Source organism: Coenobita brevimanus, chromosome 20 (genome assembly GCF_032717465.1).
Source record: "Coenobita brevimanus isolate Jiangsu-jjx chromosome 20, ASM3271746v2, whole genome shotgun sequence".
NCBI classification, from domain to species: domain Eukaryota; kingdom Metazoa; phylum Arthropoda; class Malacostraca; order Decapoda; family Coenobitidae; genus Coenobita; species Coenobita brevimanus.
The window spans coordinates 16,403,183-16,426,676 of NC_136973.1; the positions used below are offsets into that span (position 1 = coordinate 16,403,183).

At 42.0% G+C, this 23,494-nt stretch overlaps 1 protein-coding gene across 1 annotated transcript; it reads left to right on the forward strand.

Moving 5' to 3' along the window:
• Nucleotides 1-10,379: 10,379 nt before the first annotated feature.
• Nucleotides 10,380-10,802, forward strand: LOC145391918 (uncharacterized). The gene has a single exon (XM_080266408.1). The coding sequence runs from the start codon at nt 10,380-10,382 to the stop codon at nt 10,800-10,802; it is 423 nt and encodes a 140-aa protein (XP_080122534.1).
• The last annotated feature ends 12,692 nt before the right edge of the window (nt 10,803-23,494 follow it).

Below are 23,494 nucleotides of genomic sequence, written 5' to 3' on the forward strand. Positions count from 1 at the left end.
CACAGCTCAGGATGGGAAGCGCCGCGTTGCAAGCCATGGCTCAGATTGTGCTAACCTTCCAGTGGCTGCACGTCACTTCTCACTACTCCACCCCTATGCAACCTTACACATGGCGAGACGCAAAGACAGAGAGAGTGATTTTTTCTTTTTACCAGGTGATGCCCTGGATGTTTATCTTCAAGTTTATAATAAACGAAAAAATAATCATTTTTTTCACTACACCCCTATGCAAACTTAAGCATGGTGTTACACAAAGACGGAGAGAGAGTTTATTTATTTATTTTTTCACGAGATGATGTCCTGATGCCCTGGATGTTTATCTTCAAGTTTACAATAAACAAAAACTTAAAAAAAAAAAAAAAATTGCACCATGCTGTGAGATTAAAAAAGGTAATTGCACAATCCATGGGTTAACAATGCAGGCAGGTTATGAGGAGCAGCACCATGCCCACATCAATTCCCTCCACCAGCGCCAGATCACCGAATTCTTATGGCATCGCAATGAGGCACAGCCGGCCCTGCAACCAGAGGCTGAAGACCAGGACCCTCCCACCTGCCCTTAGTCTTTGACAAGCTCCCTGACTTAAGAGGGCTTCTCTGGTGCTACAGCTGACAAAATCCTGGATGACTTACAGGCACGTAGGGGTGGTCAGTTAGGCTCCACCCAAGCCTTGGAACCTACCCAACCTCCTAAGCCCTTCATCATCCCCAAAAAGGTAAATAAATTGTAAAAACGGTACAGTAGTCCTTCATTTACCCGGACACTCAGTAACTGGATGTGTTCATTATATGGACACTGGACCTTGGCTCTGTTAAACCATTATCCGAATTTACTTGCTATTGCCTGGACGTCAATCTCCCCTCGAACTTCGGCCGGCCAGCCGACATGTTCAAACATCCGGTATTGTGGCCGCTGAGCTTGAGCCGATAGCAGGAAGAAGTCCATAACCCACAACCAGAGCAAAAATGCACGTCCGCCCCCATAGTGAATGGTTAAAGTTGTGCGCTCATCCGATTATTCCCAACGAACTTCCAGCATCTGAGTAATATGACTGCAACCCGCAAGCAGTGTTAAAACATCCGTACGCATCCCCACTGAATGTCCAATTTCACAAAGCCACTGGGCTAAATCTTTCCCAACCGCCACCACCATCGAACATAGACCACAAGCCACGAGTACATGTTTGGTGACAGCGGCCGTCCACCTCTCTATTGAACGTCATATGTCCCCCGGTCACCATGAGTTGTGTTTCCGCATGGCCATTCAGCATCTAACAGACCTCAAGTCATGAGTAAATGTTTGGTAAAAGAACTCCTCCACCTGTTGACAGCAGGGGCAGAATCCTGCCCACAGCCTTGCTTCTCCTCCCTTCCCGTCCCTCCTCCATATCCTCTCGGCTCCCCCCTCCCTCCCTCAGTCCCTACCCTCCTCCATGGTGATAACACTGACTGGTGAGTTTTCTTTTTCTTTCTTTCTTTTTTTTGCGATTCATTCGACTACTATTGGTCTTATCGAAATTCCGCAAAATCCACGAGAAAGCTCATGAAATTCTGTATCAACAGGAGTTATATGCTTAACACATGGAAGGTGCTGGCAAAATTTGCACTAGGATGCTGAGAACTTATATGAAAGTACATTTTGCTCCTGAACACTTTATTGTCGCTGTTTATCTGTGCTTTCACTTATCAGTTTTATGTGCTTCTATTAGCTTATCTTACAGTATAAACACCAGCGAAGATGATGATATACCATTTATACCAATGTAACCAATTTCCAGTGGCATACTTGGCAGTGGATTTTTTTTTTTTTTTTCGAGTCCCAGGAGCAATCTCTCATCACAGATAACTGATTTTCAAACCGTCTTCAGGTTTTATTCTGGATTTTTGTTGGTTATGCATTGTTTTCGCGATGTTTAGCATTAATGTGGATATCTTATGCTTGTTTTGATGTCTAGATATGGCAAAATGACTGGAGAACAGTGCCAAAATTAGGAGGGTATTGTACAGCCGACAGCAGAAGTTCGTCCCTCTTAGCGTGCGTGATACGAGCCTGTTGATCTGGTATCACTATATGAGATAGAGTTGACAGGTACGCTTTAAATGGCTAATATTAAAGAAATGTGTTCGGAGATAAGAACACATTCTCTAATGATAATATTAATTTGCAGCAGGTGGGATAATAAAGTTATTGTGAAATGTTTGACATTGGTGTATGAAGATTCATCGTTACGGACACAGACGCCTAGGATTATTTGGACTGGACTGATGTTGCCAGCAAGTATTATATGAAATATTATAGAACGATTGCAGTCCTAAAGGTGAGGTTGCAAGAAAACACTAATTACGATGTCAGTTACACACTAAACAAACACAGAAACTGCCAGTTTGTGTTTCGCCATTATGCGATTTTGTTTTATAAGTTAAGTCACTTCCTTTTCCGATCTCTCTCCCCACCCGTCTCTCCTCTTCCAATTAAGTCATGCTCTGCCATCATCCACGTTTTATCGTTAATGTTGAAAATCGTATGTCTGTAGGTAAAGTGTGGGAAATAATATAAAAGTGTCAATGAGCTTCTTTTCCTCCATCGCTTGAAGTGTTATCAATGACTTGAATATAAATGTTAGTAACATGAATAAATAGTCACTGTGGTGGTTAGGAGACATTTCTCGTCATCATTTATGTAACACTTACCTAACTATCGTTCTTACAGTGCCCAAAATACACTCCCTCTCCACCCCCTCGCCGTCTCCTCCCCTCCCCCTTCCACTGTTTCCATAACTTCTCCCCCCTCCCTCCGCCCCCATTTCCAGTAACCTTTGTTTCTAGCCTGCAACACTCCGAATCCCTCCCCACCGTGTTATTGTATTGACCCTGCCCAACTTCTCTCCCTTGTCATTTCAAATGTCTTTTTCTCTCCCTTTTTCATTTTTGTCTCGGAAATCGAACAACATAACGATGTTTGGGTCATGTTTTTGTATAGTATCCTTTAATAATGTGTAATATTATAATGACCGTGACAATGGCGGTCAAGAGGCATTAACTGTTCAAAGGACGGCAGTCAGTGCCTCAGTTTAATGATCATTTTATTTCTCCTCCTCTAGCCATTAATATCTTGCTTACACTTATCTTATAAATCCCAGCATACATAAAATATGAAGCACAAACGTCCTTCTTTTCACCAAAGAAAGTATAAAATGAAAAATAATCATTGCGTATGTTGTATGACTGAGGTGGTTTGGACATGTGGAGAGAATGGAGAATGAAAGACTGACTAAGAGGGTGTATGTAGGTGAGGTGGAGGGAGGGAGAGGGAGGGGTAGACCGAGGATGAGGTGGAGGGATGGAGTTGAGAGGAATATATGGGGGAGGGGGGTTGAGGTGGGGGGAGGGGAGTCAAATGGTGGGTGACAGAGCGACTTGGAGGCGTTTTGTCTGCGACAACCCTTTCGGGATTAGGGCGTCGGGCTATAGATAGATAGATAGATAGATGTTGTATGATCTACACGCATCCAGAAAATATTTTCTTAAAAGTACTATCAGTATTCTTGGTGATAATTTGTAGATCTTCATTTACGATTAAATATAGCAAAATAGATGATAGTCACAAAAGCTGTATCCTCATACATTTGGCTACCATAATCATCGTAATATACGATGAAGGGGGATTATACCCCTCTGGATGAGTAGATTAAGCCCTTATCGGAATATGCTTGTCATGAGCCCGGACAGCAGGCAGATGTAAGTGGAAGTATGAGATTGTCGCGGTGTAAGGGTTAATTATGGTAAAGGTTTGCTTCCTATCCATCCGAGTCCTTGTCACTCCTGTATCGATAATATCGGCAGTTGCAGAACAGATGTTCAGGGCGCTGACGGACAGCCATGCCGTTACCTTTTGTTCTAACCATGCAATGCAGCTATGGGAATGGAATGATAGGGATAATCTTGCTGACTGCATTCTCTGACCTTGTAAGATCATGCGTTGAGGGAGTTCAGATCAAAGTATGTCGATGGCATATTGTTTTAAATTATATATAAGTAGACGTATCTCATAGGTCTCACTTTAGTGCGGAACACAATGTGTGGGGGGGAGGGGATTATGGAAGCAGGAATACTTTGGGTGTGGGAAGGGATTACATATATTACAAGCTGGGACACAGATAAATATGTTATAACGTGAAGGGAGGAGTGAGGGATACAGAAAGCGGGAAGGAGGCGAGGAGGGAAGGAATCCACAAGGGGGGGATGGTATTGAACACTGATAGTTACGATGGACATATTGTTATGTAAGTAATTTGGTTACTTGTGTGTAATACAGTTGGCAATATAACATGCACGAGTATTGTGTTTATAATGTCATTACAATTAAGACTCAAAGTCCTGTAAATGGTAATAACTGTATTCAAATTATGAAGAACCGATCTAGTTAGGGAGGTAAACAGAAGCAGAGTCAGTTAAATGAAATCGCTGGGAAGGGTTGGGGTGTTGAGGGAGAGAAACAAGGGGTACTGGTAGAGGGGGGGAAGGGAGGGGGGAGAAGTGATGGAGACAGTGGAAGGGGGAGGGGAGGAGACGGCGCGGGGGCGGAGAGGGAGTGTATTTGGAGCACTGTATTAACGATGGTTATATAAATGTTATATAATGTGACGAGTAATGTCTCCTAACCACCACAGTGACGATTTATTCATGTTACTAACATTTATATTCAAGTCATGGATAACATTTCAAGCGATGGAGGAGGAAATGAAGCTCATTTGACACTTTTATATTGTTTCCCACAGTTTACAGACATACGGTATTCAGCATTAACGATAAAACGTGGATGATGGCAGAGCATGACTAGGAAGAGAAGAGACGGGTGGGGAGAGAGGTAGGAAAAGGAAGTGATTTAACTTGTAAAACTAAACCGCATACTGGCGAAACACGAACTGTCAGTTTCTGTGTTTGTTTAGTGTGTAACTGACATCGTAATTAGTGTTTTCTTGCAACCTCACCTTTAGGACTGCAATCGTTCTATAATATTTCATATAATACTTGCTGGCAACATCAGTCCAGTCCAAATAATCCTAGGCGTCTGTGTCCGTAACGAAGAATCTTCATACACCAGTGTCAAACATTTCACAATAACATTATCCCACCTGCTACAAATTAATATTATCATTAGGGAATGTGTTCTTATCTCCGAACACATTTCTTTAATATTAGCCATTTAACCCGTCACGTCCCGAGGTTTTCCGCACCTCCGACATCCCCCAGTCCCGAGGTATTTTCGATTTTTTTTTTTTTGGCTAAAACCTTCGCTTTTGGTGAGAAACATCGAAAATTCATAGAGAAATCGCTCACCTGAGGTTTAAAGTGCCCAATCCAGGTAGGAGTTCCTCCTTACCTGAGTGGGTTTTCTAACATGCTGGCACCAAAGAAAACGAGTTCTGTGGGAGGGTAACTATTTCATCCACTCATAAACGGTATTTCTTTATTTACTTGGTACGAATGTATATGTAGTATGAGAGTATATTGGTTTTCAAGCAGTAATAAAGGCATTATAAGCATTGTTTCACTCACTAACTAATCACCATACCTGACCTATTTTTGCCACACTACCTGATCATTATTTCTGGCTGTTTCTTCTTCTAATGCTATGTAAACATTGTCCTCCACATTGTCATCGATTGGGGAATCACTCTGGCCCTGAATAACTTTACTAGCCAGGTCACTGGTAACAGGTCCTTTGCCAAGACAATGGCGTGAGGGGGGGAGGGGGGAGGTTATGCAGTGTAAGGCATTGTCCCTGCTTGGTATCTTATACAGGAATAGAGGAAGGTGTCCGGTGTATACATACGAAAAATCACGTGCGAAAATTGAAAATTGTGCAAATTAGGTACCTTGCAATTGCACGACGTACTGGTACGTCGCCGGGACTGGCAAATGCAAATCGTGGTGACGTACCCATACGTCGTCGGGACGGGGCGGGTTAAAGCGTACCTATCAACTCATACAGTGTTACCAGATCAACAGGCTCGTATCACGCACGCTAAGAGGTACGAACTTCTGCTGTCGGCTGTACATACTGAAATACCACGCGGCAGGGTGAACCCGACACCACCACCCCAGGAGGAGAGTATGAGGGGGTGACACCCACCTCACAAGGGGACGACGGAGAGGCTGGCTTGCCTGGCTCACCGTCCAGGCTAAAGCGACATATCTCTCCCATGACCCGGCACCCCTCTTCCCCGCAGCCAGACCACAGGGCAGTGTACATGAAAAGTACACTACTCTTCAGCAGCAGGAACGCTCACCAGAATTGGGGTGGGACTTTGCAGTGGCAGTCCCAAGCACACCCTCTGATGCCAAGTCCCCTGGATCAGCCTCCTATATAATAGAGGACTCAGGAGGAGCCTCAAGGGTTGCTATTCCCCTATGGCAGGAAGGCACGCTCCGTCAGAGCTGTGGCAAAAGCCGAGAGAGTTTGTCTGACCTCTTCCTCCCCCCGTCCCTGGGATAAAACCTTCCCTGCCGGAAAGAGGGCACACTCCGTCAGAGCTGTGGCAAAAGCCGAGAGAGTTCGTCCAACCTCTTCCTCCCACCAGCACTGGGACAGGAATCCCGACGACTGCAGAAGGAGGGCATGCTCTGTCGGAGCTGTGGTCAAGGCCGAGAGAGTTCGTCCGACCTCTTCCTTCCACCGTCGCAGGGGCAGAAGTCCCAGGCCCCTACAGCCGGAGCGCAGGCCATGCTGGATCCGTGGCTGTGACCAGGAGAGCCTAACTGGCACTATCTCCCAGCCGCTCAGGTTGGCGGTGTCCCAGAGAGTCTCCTCTGACTCCTCCCACTCTCATGCCTTCCCTAGGAGCCCAGGCAATGCCCAATGGGGCTGCCTGATGGAGGGAAAGTCCCCTGGACCTCCCCTGCATACTCCGGACCAGAGTTTTGGCTGGGTCCTATGGGCTCGCCAAGCAGGAGACCCGGCCCTTGGTCGCCTTTCCTCCGCTAGTACCCAGGCTCCTGTAGAGGGGAACGCCACTAGTGCTGCCCACCACCTCTGTGGCAGAGCAAGGCACCCCTCTCCCCACCTCTCTACCTGAGAAGGTGGGATTTGCTCCTCTACAGGCTTCTCACCCGAGACCAACTGGGCGAGACGTCCCCGAGGCCAGGTGTCCGGTTCTTGCAGCCTCACCTTCCCCAGGTGTTGTCGGGCTCTGCCCTGACGAGAGGCCGCAGTCCAGTCCTGACAGCCTCCTCCTCCAGCTGAGACTGCAGTTCCTGGAGTCAGCGGGCCTCCCCAAATGCTCACTGTGGTGGTCGGCCCTCCCCCGGTGCAGGTGGCCGCGGTTCCTCCCTGATGGCCGCCCCTGCCAGATGAGATGACAGCCCAGTAAGGGCAGCGCCCTCCTCCCAGCTGACCCTAGGCCCAGGTCCCAGGTCCTACAGCCCAGTAAGGGCAGCGCCCTCCTCCCGGCCGACCCTAGGCCCAGGTCCCAGTTCCTACAGCCCAGTAAGGGCAGCTCCTCCCGGCCGACCCTAGGCCCAGGTCCCAGGTCCTCTCCCATGACCCCGACGACGACTAAGGGACGGTGCCGAGTAGCGCAACTCCTGGTCCTCTTCGGCCTTAGCCTGGAGGGCCCTGCCTCCAGCCGGGCCGTCACGGCAAGGGAGCTGCGTAACACACCACCTGCCCACTCCTTCCTTAATTTCATCAGCATGTCTATTCCTTGTTTTTAATATTTTATCCTCATCCTTTAAGGAGCTGAGGAAAGTATCTATTTCTTCTATAGATATATACTTAGTCTTCTCTGACATAGGTTTCCCAACCAGTTGGTCAGTTTTTTTTTTTTTTTTTTCAGTCTCCTGTTTAATCTCAGTAGGCTTTACTGTTCCTTGCAAATGTTTACAGAGTTGCATCAAGCCTTCCTCAATCTCTTCACAGGAGAAATTACCTTTTTGGTACCTACCATACAAAGCATCCTTAGTTTTTGATAGAAGCTTTAAGGACACAATTCTTGAAAGCACCCAATCTGATGCCTTAATATCTCCATAAGTACCTAAGGCCTTTAAGTTACAATTCATTGCGATTCTAAAATTTTGAAAGGAATAAAAATCGTGTCTAGGTATGGGTAATTCAATTAGATCCTTCAGTAATTGAGTAATAATTTGTTCCCTGTCTTCCTAGTTTTGTCTAAGAGTCAAGGCCACCTCATAATTATCTTATACTACTGGTAATTCTTTTATCACCTGATATGGTGTTCCTTTGACCTGTCCTAACAGATGTGTGAGCTTGCTGACCTCAGGGAGATCTGTTCTATTATGTACTAAATATGAATTGATCCCTAAAGGATTTCCAGTTTTGCTCCCCATCAAACTCCGGAAGCGTTATTTGAGGTAACACAGCTCTACCCCGCTGTTCCACAATTGGTGTTTCCGCGGCAGTCTCTGCTAATTTTGACTCTAGTGTACTACAGTTAAGTATTCTTCTAATTTACCTTCAGATTTCGTAGTTCCTGACTGAGTTCCTTATCATCAGCCTTTACTATAGCTGCTTCTAAAGTTATATAACCTTTTTCGTACTTATTCCATCGGTCTTTCGGTATATTTAGGAGACTATTTAATTTCTCCCTGGACAGAAGTATGTCGTCCAACGACTGTTTGCAGCCATTTATGGCTCTAGTTACCCATCCAGCTTTACTGCTAAAAGATCTTTGCAACAAGGAAACAGACATGTTGACTGATTTCTGATTTAATTAACTATGAGTTACAACCACAAATTTACCTCAGCTTAGTAATTATCTGATTATTTTAAATTTTGAAGAGGGTAGGGATTAGGTCCACTATATCAAACCTGTCCCCCTGGGTTATTAAACCTCTAGGGTTGTATTTATCCCCCCACTTAGTTTCCAAATACTAATTTTCCGGCTCAGGTAATTATTCATTTAAATTTTGAGGAGTGTAGGGATTAGGTCCGTAAATTCAACCTATCTCCCTGGGTTATTAAACCTCTAGGGTTATATTTTATCCCCACACTCAATTTCCAAAACATCCATTTCCCCTGAACTCGGTATATACGTATTTTCATATAATCCACTGCAACCGAACGTGGTAGTAGGTTATGCCCAACAAAAGCAACTTTAAACACATTCAATGCTCCGGCACACATCTGCTCTCCTCACTCGGTAGGGGTACCAAAAACGTGAGAAATATTTGATTTTATATAAGTCGGTATCCTCACTCGGGGCACCAAAAAATGTCAGAAATATTTGACTTTGTATAAATTGGTATCCTCGGTCAGGGCACCAAGATGTAAAAAAATTCTGGAATTTTCTAGTAAACAACTTGTAGGTCCTTACTCATCCCTAAAAGTAAATTTAAACAAGTCTCATAGGGTTAGGTGAACCGTAACTTATACCTTAACTCACCTAACTATTCCTCTTCTATCTCCTAGCTAATCCCCCCTTTAAATGGCCAGTTCGTAAAGGTTACTTAGCTAGGGAGTTCCGGACAGCAGATGACGACGAGCCTGCTTTTCTGTTGGTTGCCTGGGGAGTCAAGCGTCCTTGAGGTGCTTATGTACAAACGTGCTAGCTCGAAGATGTCAAGGAGCCAAGTGAGTCAACAAGGCAAGCCTCTATCTCCCTCATGGAATGATAGAGGTGCCAACTATTAATACAGTTAGATTACATCATGATATATACAGGGCGAATCTAACAAATTAATCTTAGTTTTAATTAAACTAAAGCCAAACCAAATATTCCCTTTTTCTATGTAGTATGCTAAACCTACATCTGCCTTTTGTATGAGGGCCTTTTCATCCTCAGACACGTCATCTAACGCGCAGACGCAGTTTAGGTCAATGGAAATTCCCAAGTAATTACATGTATTTTCAATATAGTTGTCCACGAGGGTTAAACGCAGTAGCATTTAATTTATCAATAATAAGAATTACTAAAGAGAACGTAATTTCCGGGTTATAAAAACCGCTTGAACAGTTATTAACGATCTCAGGTTTTCATCTGCTTCTAACCACGGACGACTATTTTAAAAGGCAGAGAGCGCAACTGCTCTGGGGGAAAATATTTCCCACATAGCTCAATTTTTGGGTACGAGTTTTTGGGGTCTGGCAGGGGAACACCACCGCTAAAAATTTTTGTCATCTGTCATTACTGTTTCATGAAAACAAGTTAATTATTGTGTGATTGGTTTTAGATGGCTACATAATAGAGCTGATCAGGCTTACTATTTTACACCTTGTTTTTGACCCTGCGGACCACGCCCACCAGCGTGTTACCTGCAGAAATCCCTTTCTCTGTATAGAGAATTATGTAGAACATTGCTATACACAGGAAAATTGGTTAGATTTCCAGCTACCCTGAAAGGGGGACTACCATGATGCTATGGACCACGAACGGTTCAAGATCTGGTTCCAAGAACAATTACTTCCCAACATCAGTGGAGGATCACTAATAGTTTTAGACGTTGTACCATACCACTCAAAAATTACCTGTAAAGTGCCAACAACCAGCAGCAAAAAGGATGACTTACTACAGTGCAATTACTTCAGATCTGTAGAAAACACAGGTCAAAGCAAGAGTACGAAATTGATCAGACAGCAGTTCGTCATGGACATACGAGTACTCCGGCTACCTCCCTACCCCTGCCTGCTGAACCTCACTGAACTAATTTGGGCACATGTGAAAACTGATGTGAAGCAGAGAAATTCTAATGGTAACCAGTGCTTGAAGAAAGTTGAGGAAATAGCCTACGAGGCAATCAACAACATAACATCTGAACATGGAAGTGCATGGACAAAACACTAAAAATTGAGACTGAATTCCGAACCAAGGATATTGCACAAGATCATTATGTTTTAAATTTTGTAGTTAATGTGTCATCTGACGAATGTAGTGTGGTCGATCCCAGTGAAGAGGAGAGTGATATGGAGACCTAAATATACCTTACCCTAGATATGCTTAGCTTAGCTTCTAATAATTATGATTTGTGTGAGCACACACACACACACACACACACACACACACACACACACACACACACACACACATCCCACTAGGGTCAATACATGCTTTTCTCAATAAACATACACATTTTCATTACCTTCACAGGTAACAATAGCTTTACAAAGCTACATTCATGTTTGTGTTCATGGTCAGATTCAGTAAAATTATTTCTTACATTAATAAGTTTGGTGTTTATTTTCCTGAGTTTTTTCATAAGTATCATGAGAGAGAGAGAGAAAGAGAGAGAGAGAGAGAGGCGCCCGGAAAGCAATGGATTACATCACTGTAGAATGAACCGAATATCCGTTAATTACGGAAAAAAAGGAAAGTAAGATAAAGGCAGACCCCATGAGAAAATAATACTTGTAATGTGCTGTTACAATAAAACCGCGTACAGTGTGAACGAACTTAAACATAATGAAATGACAATATAAAAAAATAAATCATTAGGTCTGCTTCCGTCGCTAACTCTTGTCCGTATGCATGCAGTTGCGACTTTACTTAGTTTTATTATCAATGTCGTTCAGGTTTATCTCAAATATCTTAAAAAGGCATATATTTAACATTAAAAATATCAATGCATTAATTTGTATCTATTTTTTTTTTATGTGAGGAAGAAGGAACCAAAGGCAATGAGGCCACAAAACTGTTCCTTTCAAGAGAAAAACAAAATACAAGAGAGAGCCAAATTCAAGATCCATTCATTTCGAGATGTCTGGACACACTGCGTTTGAAAGACTGGAGATCATAGGAAGCAGGAAAAACGGACAGAGGGAGACAGTTCCAGAGTTGACCTGTTGCATAAATGAAGGACTGGGAGTAACGGTTAACTGTTGCATTAGAGAGTTGGACAGAAAAGGGGTGAGAGTTTGCTGCTAGACGGGTGCTACGCGCCCGTCGTAGAGGTGGAGGAATGCATGCAGACAGTTCAGAGGAACAGTGACCATTGAAGTAGCGATGGAAAAGAGATAAAGATGCATCAGTGCGGCGAAGAGACAGAGGTTGAAGGGAGTCAGTATGAGGGGGAGAGTTAATGAGACGAAAAGCCTTTGACTCCACCCTACTGAGAAGAGGTGTATGTGGGGAGCCTCCTCACACATAAGAGTTGTACTCCATGCAGGGGAGGATAAAACCCCTGTATAGAGTCAACAATTGTGCAGGGGTAAAGAAGGAACGAAGTCGGCTTAGCACACCCAGTCTCTTGGAAGCAGATTTTACAAGAGATGTAATATGATCTTTCCAAGATAAGTCCCGAGTAAATGAAACCCCAAGCACGTTCAAGGATGATGCAGGATTAAGCTGAATATTATTAAACATTAGTGAGTATACCTGTGGAAGATTTTGTGGGGTTGATAGGTGCAAAAACTGAGTCTTTGATGCATTAAAAACAACCAGATTATTTTTACCCTAGTCAGAGATACGAGCCAAGTCAGACATTAGGTGTGCCATCCAGTATCTTACAAATAAATGAGGGTTTTGGTAGGAATACAAAGTCAATTTGGCGCACGTTCAAACACGATGGAGACTGACCAATCAACGCCCGAGAGCATCGAGCAGTGTTACCAGTTCCAACTGTCCTCAGCTGGCAAAATCAGTGCGTCCTCAGCTGGCAAAATCAGTGAAACCGACTTTGGGAGGTAATTCAAATATTTGGGTCATTTATAATACTAGCTTTGTTCTGAATTTTGTCCATTTATTTTAGTGCACCTTCATATCCATTCCACAAGGATGAGCAATATTCCAGGTGAGAGTAACAGAGTGTACATGACTCTTATAAATATATAACATAGATAAGCAATTGATAACATTAATGCCTGTGTAATTTGATGCTAACGCTCGTGAGCCACGCTTGAACTTGGTAAATAGTCTTGCTGTATCCCATAACGATGGATAGGTGGCGCCCATAAATGTAGTGTTAAAAAGTGTCGTGATCATTAAAACCCAGGTGGTATACCATCTGGCCCATTTGCCTTGCTGCATTTCGATCTTTTGATCTGATCTGAGACATCTTGCATAGTTATAAGGCTATCTAAGACTGGTATGTAAACGTCATTTTTGCAAAGAATTAACTCTGCATTCGTGTACACCTGTGTCTGTGGGCAGCAGGGTAGAATTAAGTGTGATAGGGGTGTAGTTTACTTTACTACGTCAGTTAACTGCACGCCATAGCCGAGCCATCATCGTTATCCTGTAAAAGACGGTTCCACCTGTCTCCCAGAACATCCCGGTCGGTAGTGTAGCCTCGGACCTTCCTATCATACGCACATCCAGACAACACACACACACACACACACACACACACACACACACACACACACATATATATATATATATATATATATATATATATATATATATATATATATATATATATATATATATATATATTAACCACTATGTCAACGTCAGTGTCAAGCACAGGCGGGTCATGCTGTGCTAGTAAATTTCTCAGGATCCGAGGTACTGAATCTATTATGACGTTTTATAAAACTGGATATGTTATTGTACAATAGAGCGTCATCTCCCAAGCGCGACGCGCTAGTGGCTAGGCTGTCTTGGTTGGTGGCTGGTGCACTGATTACAACACTGATTGGTGCAAGGTCTGAAGGCAATGCTCTGTCTTGAGTTACCTTAAAGTCATTAACAAATTTAATCATATTCTGAGATACTATACGTGAGTATTTCTGACATCCATTCTTCGCCTTGACGGTATGTCAGTTTGCTGGGGAAGGATTTCGCTTCATATACAAATTATTGACAACTAGCAACTTTTCATCCATACACTTTCCTAAAAGCAGAACAGCATTTTTATTTGGCTCTACTGGGTCTGGTAGATATGGATACGAACAGTCATGCCACTCAAGGCTACCTAGCAATTCATGCACGGCGTTACCACAGCGAACATGATATCACCCTTGACAACACAGCCATCTCCCACCACGTTTACCTTCACGTTTTCTTGTACGTTGGCCAGCAATATGGAGAGTCCGGGGATGGCGCGTAACAAAAACCAAATAACAGACCTGGAAAACTTTTCAACTTAAACCATACTTGGTTGCTTACTGAGGTGTCCAGCCCTAGAAAACTATGAGATGAATACTGTTTGATCAAAACACATATCTCCTCGGTGAGGACTCTCGGCTTTACGGCTAGTATTTGAATAATGGCCAGGAAATGAGATGGCCAGTGGAGTCTTACACAAACATATATCATTTGACACTGTATTGTACATGTAAGGTTTTCAAGTTTGGTTCTTTCTGAATTAATGTTACAGGACACTACACTTAGGTGGTTCTGTGGTAGTTTTAAAAAGAATGAAGGCTCGCTCTATCAATAACCACACCGTCTCTGTAGAGTTTTCTTTCATTCACGTTCTGACGGATGTTGCACCTTTGGTTTTAGGGACGTTCCTTCTCTACCACTTCCGCTTTACGTAGCCTCTTCCATTCCTCTTGCACTGACGGAAGAACATCCCTTTTCACGTAAATTTTCCTGTAGGGTTCGTGTCGATCTCTCAATTTGCTGAAATTTCCTAGTATTTTGTCAGGTGCATCTTTAGTAGGAAGAGTTACCAGCATCGGGCGTGTTCTGGTGTTGCCTGGGGTGTAGCATCCCAAACTGCGATGAGAAAGGATCTTCTTGTTGGTCTCCAACACCTCCCAAACTTCCTTGCGCTTCTCATCGTCATTCGTCTGGTCGCCGAAAGCTTGTTGCTTATCAGGAACACCCATCATCACCAGATTCATTTCCCTTTCCTTACGATCGACCTTACAGAAAAAAAAAAAAAAATGTTGCTGCATAAGTATTTCGGCCTGCTTTTCTGTTTTTGCCTGCACCTCGTTGAGCCTCCTGTCTGTGTTTCCCTCTGATGTCATGATGGATCTTCTCAGATCGCTGAGTTCGGTGGTAAAAGATGCAAGCTTCTCCAGCAGCACCACCACGTCCACCTCACCATCATCCGTCGACATGATCGCGTTTATCAGCTCATCCTTGGTAAGATTTTTAATGTGATATTGCTGCATCTTCCGTAAAGTCTGCCAAGTCCTTCCAGACATTACGTTGGTCGAAATGTAAGTAGAAATGTACCTACAAGGAGGGCAGGGGAGGGCACAGAAAACAATGATGCCATCGTTTGCTGTCAGACCCTACTGATCCTGCGGAAACTGGGGCAGATTGCTGCAGGAGGGGGTGCGTCTGGAAAGTTTGAATTTCCCTGTCTAATTTTGACGAAGTTCAGACTACACTGCATTAGCTTCTGCTCTTTATAGGAGCACCGTAACTTCATGTGCCTTATGTGTTGTTCGTGGATTTGTAGGGTCGCTAGTATGCCTTAAAAATTCAAATTTAACAGGAAGCTTCCAGCTTTGATGTTTACAGTGGTGCAGCGTCACAAATGCACACCATACTTTCCATGGCATACAACAGCTTCCCATTTACTCCAAGTATTCTTAATATTTTCCACATTCCTTGTCTATCCACTCTTTCATATGCTTTCTCCAAATCCATGTTGGCCGCATACAGCTTCTTTCTCTCCTCAAGAAGCCTTTCTACTAAACACCTTAGGTATGAATATCTTAACTACACAACCTCCTCCCTTCCTAAAACTTCCCTGTTCTTTCCCAGTCTAATTCCTCTGTTATTTCCCTAGCCCTGTCAGTAAGTCTATCAATCTATCTATCTATGGCCAGACGCCTTCTTCCCGTAAGGGGTGGCCACAAACAAATCACCTTCATGTTGCCCTGTCCAACGCCATTTCACTTCCCTGTTCCCAGCTCACACACACCCTCTCTCATATACCTCTCCACTCCATCCCTCCATCTCATCCTTGGCCTCCCCTTCCCTCTCCCTCCCTCCACCTCATTCTCATACACTCTCCTCGTCAGTTTCTTACTCTCCATCCTCTCCACATGGCCAAACCACCTCAGTGTGTTTCTCCTAACACTTCCTATCACATCCACATCCACACTACAACGCTCCTTCACGTCCTCATTTGTCAGTCTCTCTTTCCATGTGGCTCAACAGGCTTCTTTCAAATAACTCATTTCCACTGCTCTCACTCTTGACTTATGTCCCTCCAACAAGATCCAAGCTTCACTTCCATACTAGTTGGTATCACAATACTGTCATACAGTATCTTTTTCACTTCCATGCTCATTTCCCCGTTTCTTATCACTGCCTTCAAGGAACCAACAACATATCTTCCTTGTTGTACCCTTTCAAGCACTTCACCCTCTACACTTCCATCCTTACTCGTCACACTACCCAAGTACTTAAGCACACATTTTCCATTTCCTCCTCATCCAACCTCACTGTACATTCACTGACTTCACTTCTCTCGAAGAGCATAACTTTACTCTTCCCTACATTCACCTTTAGATTTCGTTTCTTACACACTCTCCCAAACTCATCCACCAAGCCTTGCAGCTTCCCTTCTTCTTCATTTAACAACACAGTATCATCTGCAAACAACAGTTCAGGGAGTTTCTAAACACTGCCCTCTCTCACTAGGGCTGCTCCAACATCCACTGCCCTACCTTCTATCTCTTTTATAACCCCATCCATATACAGACTGAACAGCCACGGAGACATGACACATCCTTGCTTCAATCAAACCTTCAAATAAAAGAATTCACGCAGTTCACTATCCACACCCACTGCAGCCTTAGCACATAATCTTCACGGCCTTCAACAACTTCCTGTCTGTTCCATAATTCGTAATACTTTCCACAATCCTTGTTTATCCACCCTGTCATGTGCTTTCTCCAAATCCTTGAAGGCCGTATACAACTTCTTTCCCTTCTCTAGAAACTTTTCCACTAAAGATCTAAAAATGAATATCTGATCTACACAACCTCTTCTCTTCCTAAAACCTCCCTGTTCTTCTCCAACTAATTCCTCTGTTATTTCCATAACTCTGTCAATAAGTATCCTACCGTATTCTTTTCCTATTACACTAAGAAGACAAATGCCCCTATGATTACCACACACTTCTTTTTCCTCTTTTCCTTTGTACAGGGGAATATTTATAACTGACTTCCAATCCTCTGGGAGTCTACCTTCCTCCCAGGCCAATCTGCACATCTTCCACATCCATTCTATTACTATCTCTCCCTCATGCTTCAATATTTCACCACGCACTGCATCAATTCCTGGGGCTTTCCCCATTTCCTGTACAATTAATGTTCTTAAAAAGGTACCTGAAACAGATCATATTTACAAAGATGTCACCCTAATTAAAACAAAGCGACATCCCAGTAATCTAAAAAGAATCTTAAGGGCTAAGTTTAATAATATTTCTAGTTTCAAACTAAAAAAAAAAAAAAATTGAAAACAAAAATTGTAAACTCACACGGAAATAACTGAAGGCAGCCAACTTACTTTTCCCAGTGCTACCTATACATTCCAAATTAACGAAAACATGGGATGCTCTACACAAAACTGCATTTACGTAATTCGCTGCAGTGGATGCAAAAATATTTATATTGGTGTGACCTCAAATCATCGCACCGTACTAACCTCCATATGGATCATATTAATCACAGTACAAGTTTGTATGTTAGGACCCAAATAACTGAATGTGCAAAAAAATGTTCTCCAAAGTTTAGTACTATGCCCTACTATAAAGTAAAAAAGGATGATCCGACATTAAGAAAGTCAAAAGAAAAATACTTTATAAATAAATTTACACCATTATTAAACAGATCTATGAAACACCGACCCAGTTACACCTTCAAATTAACGAACCTTTTTTGAACTGCGAAAGTGTAGCAACTGAAGCTTCACACAGCTTGAAAAGAAACTGACAATAGTGGACAGATCACACCAAATATCAGTGGCCATCAATCACTTATTAGAAGCACACCTCATCTCTTCCTTGGGCCACTATTTTTATAACTGATGATCCAGAAAACTAGAGAAATGCATTTTAATTAAAATTGCATTGTATTTTACAATGTACAATTTTAGTACATGCCTCCTGTTTGTGTGCATGCTATCGGTTTTTCGGTAATAGGCATCAGTCTGCATGCATACATACTTACAGATAGATAGATTAGATAATGTATATCCTAATAACAATTTATACTGTCTTCAGTTGCGGACTTAAAACGATACATATATATATATATATATATATATATATATATATATATATATATATATATATATATATATATATATATATATATATATATATATATATATATATATATATATTCTGAGGGTCAGTGTTGGTGACGTGGTGGAGTGGCTGATTCTTGTATTTCTTCACAATGATATAGGACATGTGTAAAGCTTGGTATGGAACTGTGATGGACACCTCTGTCTTGCGTCCCATCAAATCACCTTGTCATGTCTAAGTATTGAATTATGACTGCCGTATCCGGCTCTTGTACGATGATATAAACGTGAATGCTGTGTCAACGTTAATAATACTTTTTATCCTACTTCTATATTTGCTATACGTTCCTCGACGATGCTGCATGCGGCTCACCTGTTTACATCAAGGGTGCAAGCTGCCTACACAGCTATTAGTAATCAGCTGTAGGTAAGAAAGGAAAGTAAGTCGATATTGCATTTCGAATCGAGTGACAGCTCAGTACAATGTGACCCGTACCGTCAACTTTGAATGTTTATTGCAGCCTGTCATTCTCAGTGGCACCGTTCATACTTTCTAACCAGAAGTCTGCCATAGTCCACATCCTCCAATATCCTCTCTGTTCGAATGCTTATCCTAATACGTTTCTGCCAGGAACTGTATGAAATTTACCGAAAATGATGTAAACGCAATTTGTGAGATGCTGATTACTTAATGACATTTATGTAATTCACTTATTATGGCAACGGTTTTTAATGGAAATGTTTTTTTTTTTTTTTAATTTTTATCTTTGTGCTCTTAAATGAACATTTTGGCCAAAATTATGAGAGATACCGGTTCGGATTCACATAATGTCAGTTTCGTAAGAACACTTCCTATTAAGTTATACAGTATGTCACATGATGAAAAATGTCATGCAGTTGGCCTCCCTGTGAGCTGCTGTTTATTCCTCTTCCACTGAATCACAGACTTCGTCACTCACTGCTAAGATTTCTTTCAGCTGAGCACTATGATCTATTGTTGGCCTAAATAATACAACCAAGTGTGTCCACATCACCTATGAAGGGTCTGTCAACATTATTAAGCTTCGCCATATATATAGCGAAGCTTATTGATTTGGTATTATTATTCTTCTTTGCTCTTTTTTTCTTAGATCCCGATGATATTATACAGGAAGGTACCCTAGGGTAACCAAAGTATTTGTGCCAAATATAAATGACCTTGACCTATTGTTGAAGGTCATATACTAATTTTTGGTGCGAAATTGCACATTTGAAATTGAAATATCTCAGAAATTGATTGGGATGCAGCTATTTGGTTGAAAATCCTATGATAAAAAAGTTTGCTGAGAATTTGGCTGCATATTTTGCCACTTAGCCTAGTGGAAAGTACCTACTGTAGTTCAATTCTGCTCAGTGTTTTCTTTGCAACACGACTTAGAGAAAACCACAAAATCTGTAAAGCTGTAAATTTACAAAAATATAGCTGTGGTCCGTCTCATTATCTGAAAGGAATATGGTTACGGTTAAGTTTCAGTTAGTTATTGAGACAAAAGTAAAATGTACCCTTGATTCATTTATTTCTTCCACACCTTTGTTTTCAGATCTTGTTAATATTACACAAGAATGACCTTGAACTACCTTTAAAGGTCAAAGTTTCTGATGTCAAAATTTCATACCTTATAATTAGTATATCTAAAAAAAAAAAAATTTATAGCTATTTTTTAACAACAAAAAAGTTATGCAAATAACTATGTTGTGTTCATATGAAGTTTTGAAGCAGTGAATACAAAAGCAGCATTTGCATAACTACACTGTCAATATCATTAATAGTTATGGCGAAGCTTCCTTATTGTGGCTACACAATAAGTAAATGAGTAACTTTACATTATTTCTGTACTGGGATTTCTCTCACTTCAAGAGATTCATCTAGTGACCATGAAAAAAAATCAATCATAAGAGTGAACTGATTAATCCTTAAAATTTTACCAGGTACAGTATATACACTGTGATACATCATATTTCCATCAATAGAACTGTCATCCGAATACGCGTTGATAAACAATAAATCAAGTACCAGCACTTGTTTTAAATACCATACTACAGACGCTGGTCCACACTGACGGCAAAATGGGGAGCATTTCATGCTTAATTTAGAATGATGACTATAACCTGTAACACCTAATGTTATAGTGCTTCTTGAAGGGACACGAACGTTAGGCTACCGGAGCTCAATTCCTTTAAGCAAAGTTGTCAGGCTACTACTTTCCTTGGTGACATTATATATATATATATATATATATATATATATATATATATATATATATATATATATATATATATATATATATATATATATATATAGTAATGCAAGGAAGAAGGAACCAAAGGCCAGAAGCCCGCAAGATTGTTCCCTCCAAGAATAAAATAAAAACAAGATAACAGAGAGCCAAATTCAAAATCTGTTCAATTCGAGATGACTGGACAGTGTTTAAAAGGCTGGAGGTCAGAGGAAGCAGGAAATACAGACAGAGGAAGACAGTTCCAGAGTTGACCTGTTGCATACATGAAGGGCTGGGAGTAACGGTTAACTGTTGCATTAGAGAGCTGGACAGGAATGAGATGAAATTTTGCTATTAGACGGGTGCTAGGCGCCCGCCGTAGTGGTGGAGGGATGCAAGCAGACAGTTCAGAGGAGCAGTGACCATTGAAGTCGCGACAGCAAAGAGATAAAGATGCAACAGTTCGGAAAAGAAAAGAGACAGTAATTGAAGGGAGTCAGTACGAGGAGAGTTAATGAGATGAAAAGCCTTTGATGGTCGAGAACCTCTTGCCTCATCTTGGGACCAAACTTATCGTGATAGAGGTGTTTTTTGCAGCTGGTGTATTTTTTAAAGACTTTGCCTGTTAAATGAGGCGCAGAATAAATGTTGGGTGGGAGAAAGACAAAGGTTAGAGCTTCAATTCATTGTTTTCTCTAACGTTCAGGGTTACACAGACCCTACCTTCAAAGAGTTTGTGTAACTCGAAACCTTAGATAAAATAAAGAATTCAAGCTCTAACCTGTGTCTATCTCCCACCCAACATTTCCACTTGTCGTAATGGATCGTCTACAAGCGCAACACAGTTTTAAGTAGTATAACTATAATAAAAAAAAAGCACATTATTCTCGGTAAGGCTGAATGGATACATGTGACTCTATGGGCTAACAAGCGTCTTCCCTACATAAACAACTAATAACAAACTTAAGAAAACGAAATATAATTTTTCCTCTGTGTATTTCTAAATCTAAAGCATGATACTTAAAACTCATAATTTTCGTCTGTTCCATTGCTCTCTTGTCTCCAATGTTTCTTTCTAATTTACTCTCTTTTATAGCACTTTCCTCTTTGTATTATCTGAAAATTACGAAGCAGATTATGGCATCTTAAAGTTACATAGCAGTTATTGTTCTGTCACATCAACTTATATCTAAATAGGAAGGTAACTCTGAAAAGTTATTTACACTGTAATTAGTCATCCTTACTTCTGCATCATTAATTTATAACTGTGCAAGAAGTAATTCATGATGCATGTTTGATACATTATAAATTGTCCTTCTTTTCCTCAACGCCAGCGATATAAATTCTGATTGTGAGGCAGAGGAAACAGTATCCTATGTACACTCTGTCAAACTCTACAGAAGCAAAGAGTGTCATTTCGTGCTATGTGTGTCTCAAAACATATATTTGTGACGCAGGGATGACTGTGCATTTAGTCCTCACGTACATTTATTAATTTAAATACTATGAATATCTGACAGTGATAATACGCTTATGATCTATCGAATGCTAGAATTACTACACCAACCTAGGCCATTCCCGTTTCATTCTCCCATCCTCTGTTTCTTCCAGTAACAATTGCGGATTCTTCTCTTTGTGGCAGTTTGTATAATGCAGGATAACTTTTATTCCTTCCCCCCCCCTCCTCCCTCTCTTCTTCTCTTTTTTGCACCTCTCTCCCTCTTATATCTTCGTTCTTTTCTTGCTCTCTGAATCTCTGAAGTTCAGTGGATATGGTTTTGCTGTCTCTCTCACAATAATCTATAATATCTGTATCTGCACCTACATCAATCCAAATTATGTCTACGGTAGGATCAAATCTGCTTCTTGGCAAGAGAGTGATAGCTAAAATTAACCTTTTTCCATGTTCGCTAAGTACGTGTGGTATGCTTGTCCAAAGGTCGGCGCATGCGAAAGTCGGCATTTTGTACTAACCATTCACTGACTACACACACATCCAGAGACACTCCAACACTACAGTCGCACTTACAAACACTTTTCGCCCTACATACAATCTCTACCAGACAGCCTAAGCCACTTGGCAGAGATACATTGGCTGTATCGTCCCCACTTCGGTCTGGATAGGCCGGTCCTGCAGTGGATACTCAAACGCCTGATGATGATGATGATGATGATGATGATGATGATGATGATGATGACGACGTTTGTGTTCGGATCTGTAAATGTCATGGGTAAAGTCCATGCGGTGCAAAAATGTGCCAACCAGTGAAAGGGCATATGTAACTTATGCTAACCTAACCTAAACAAAAAAAAAACAAACGGGGTGAAAACATTTTCTCCTTGTTTGAGAGAATTATGTAAGTGAACCACATTGTCTGGAAATTCGGGATCCCATCAGTCTGTTAAGGTTTGATCTAAATTGCTTACATTGCCTCTCATTTCTCTCCTTGTGCTTTTAATTCCATTAGTCTCCCCTCTACACTTCCCCCAGGCTATTTCTATCCTTTCTTTTTTTTTCTGTTTCCCCATTTGCTTTTTTTCCTACCCTCTTCCCCCTGCCTCCGCCACACTGGTCACTTGCAATTTTCATTTTATGTGCTTTAATCCCAATCCTTTAACCCCCCCCCCCTCTCTCTCTCTCAGTTGCAGGGTTCTGGATCGCCAAAGCCTGGGGGGTAGGGCCAAGGGTCGGGGTAGGTGCCGGGCATGATGTGTCTCAGGTAGCGAGCCTCACTGCCGTCGGAGTCGCTGCCAGAGGTGTAGCCCGACTCAAGGCCCATCGGTGCTGAGGGACGCGGGGGGATGTGTGGGCTGGGGTCCTCGTTGGGTCGTTCACCGCCTGGAGATTAGGTGGCGTTAGGACAGTTAAGGTATGGTGTGGTGTGGTGTGGTATAATAGTGTGGTATGGCACGACACGGTATGCTACAGTAAGGTATGGGACGGTATGATATGGTATGGTATTACATGGTATATTATTGTATGGTATGGTACAGTAAAGTGTGGTATTGTGTGGTATGGTATGATACGATATGGTATGGTATATTTTAATAAAATAACATAAGGTAAGGTAAAGTGAGGTATGGAATGGTACTGTAAGGATTGACTTGGTCGGGCTG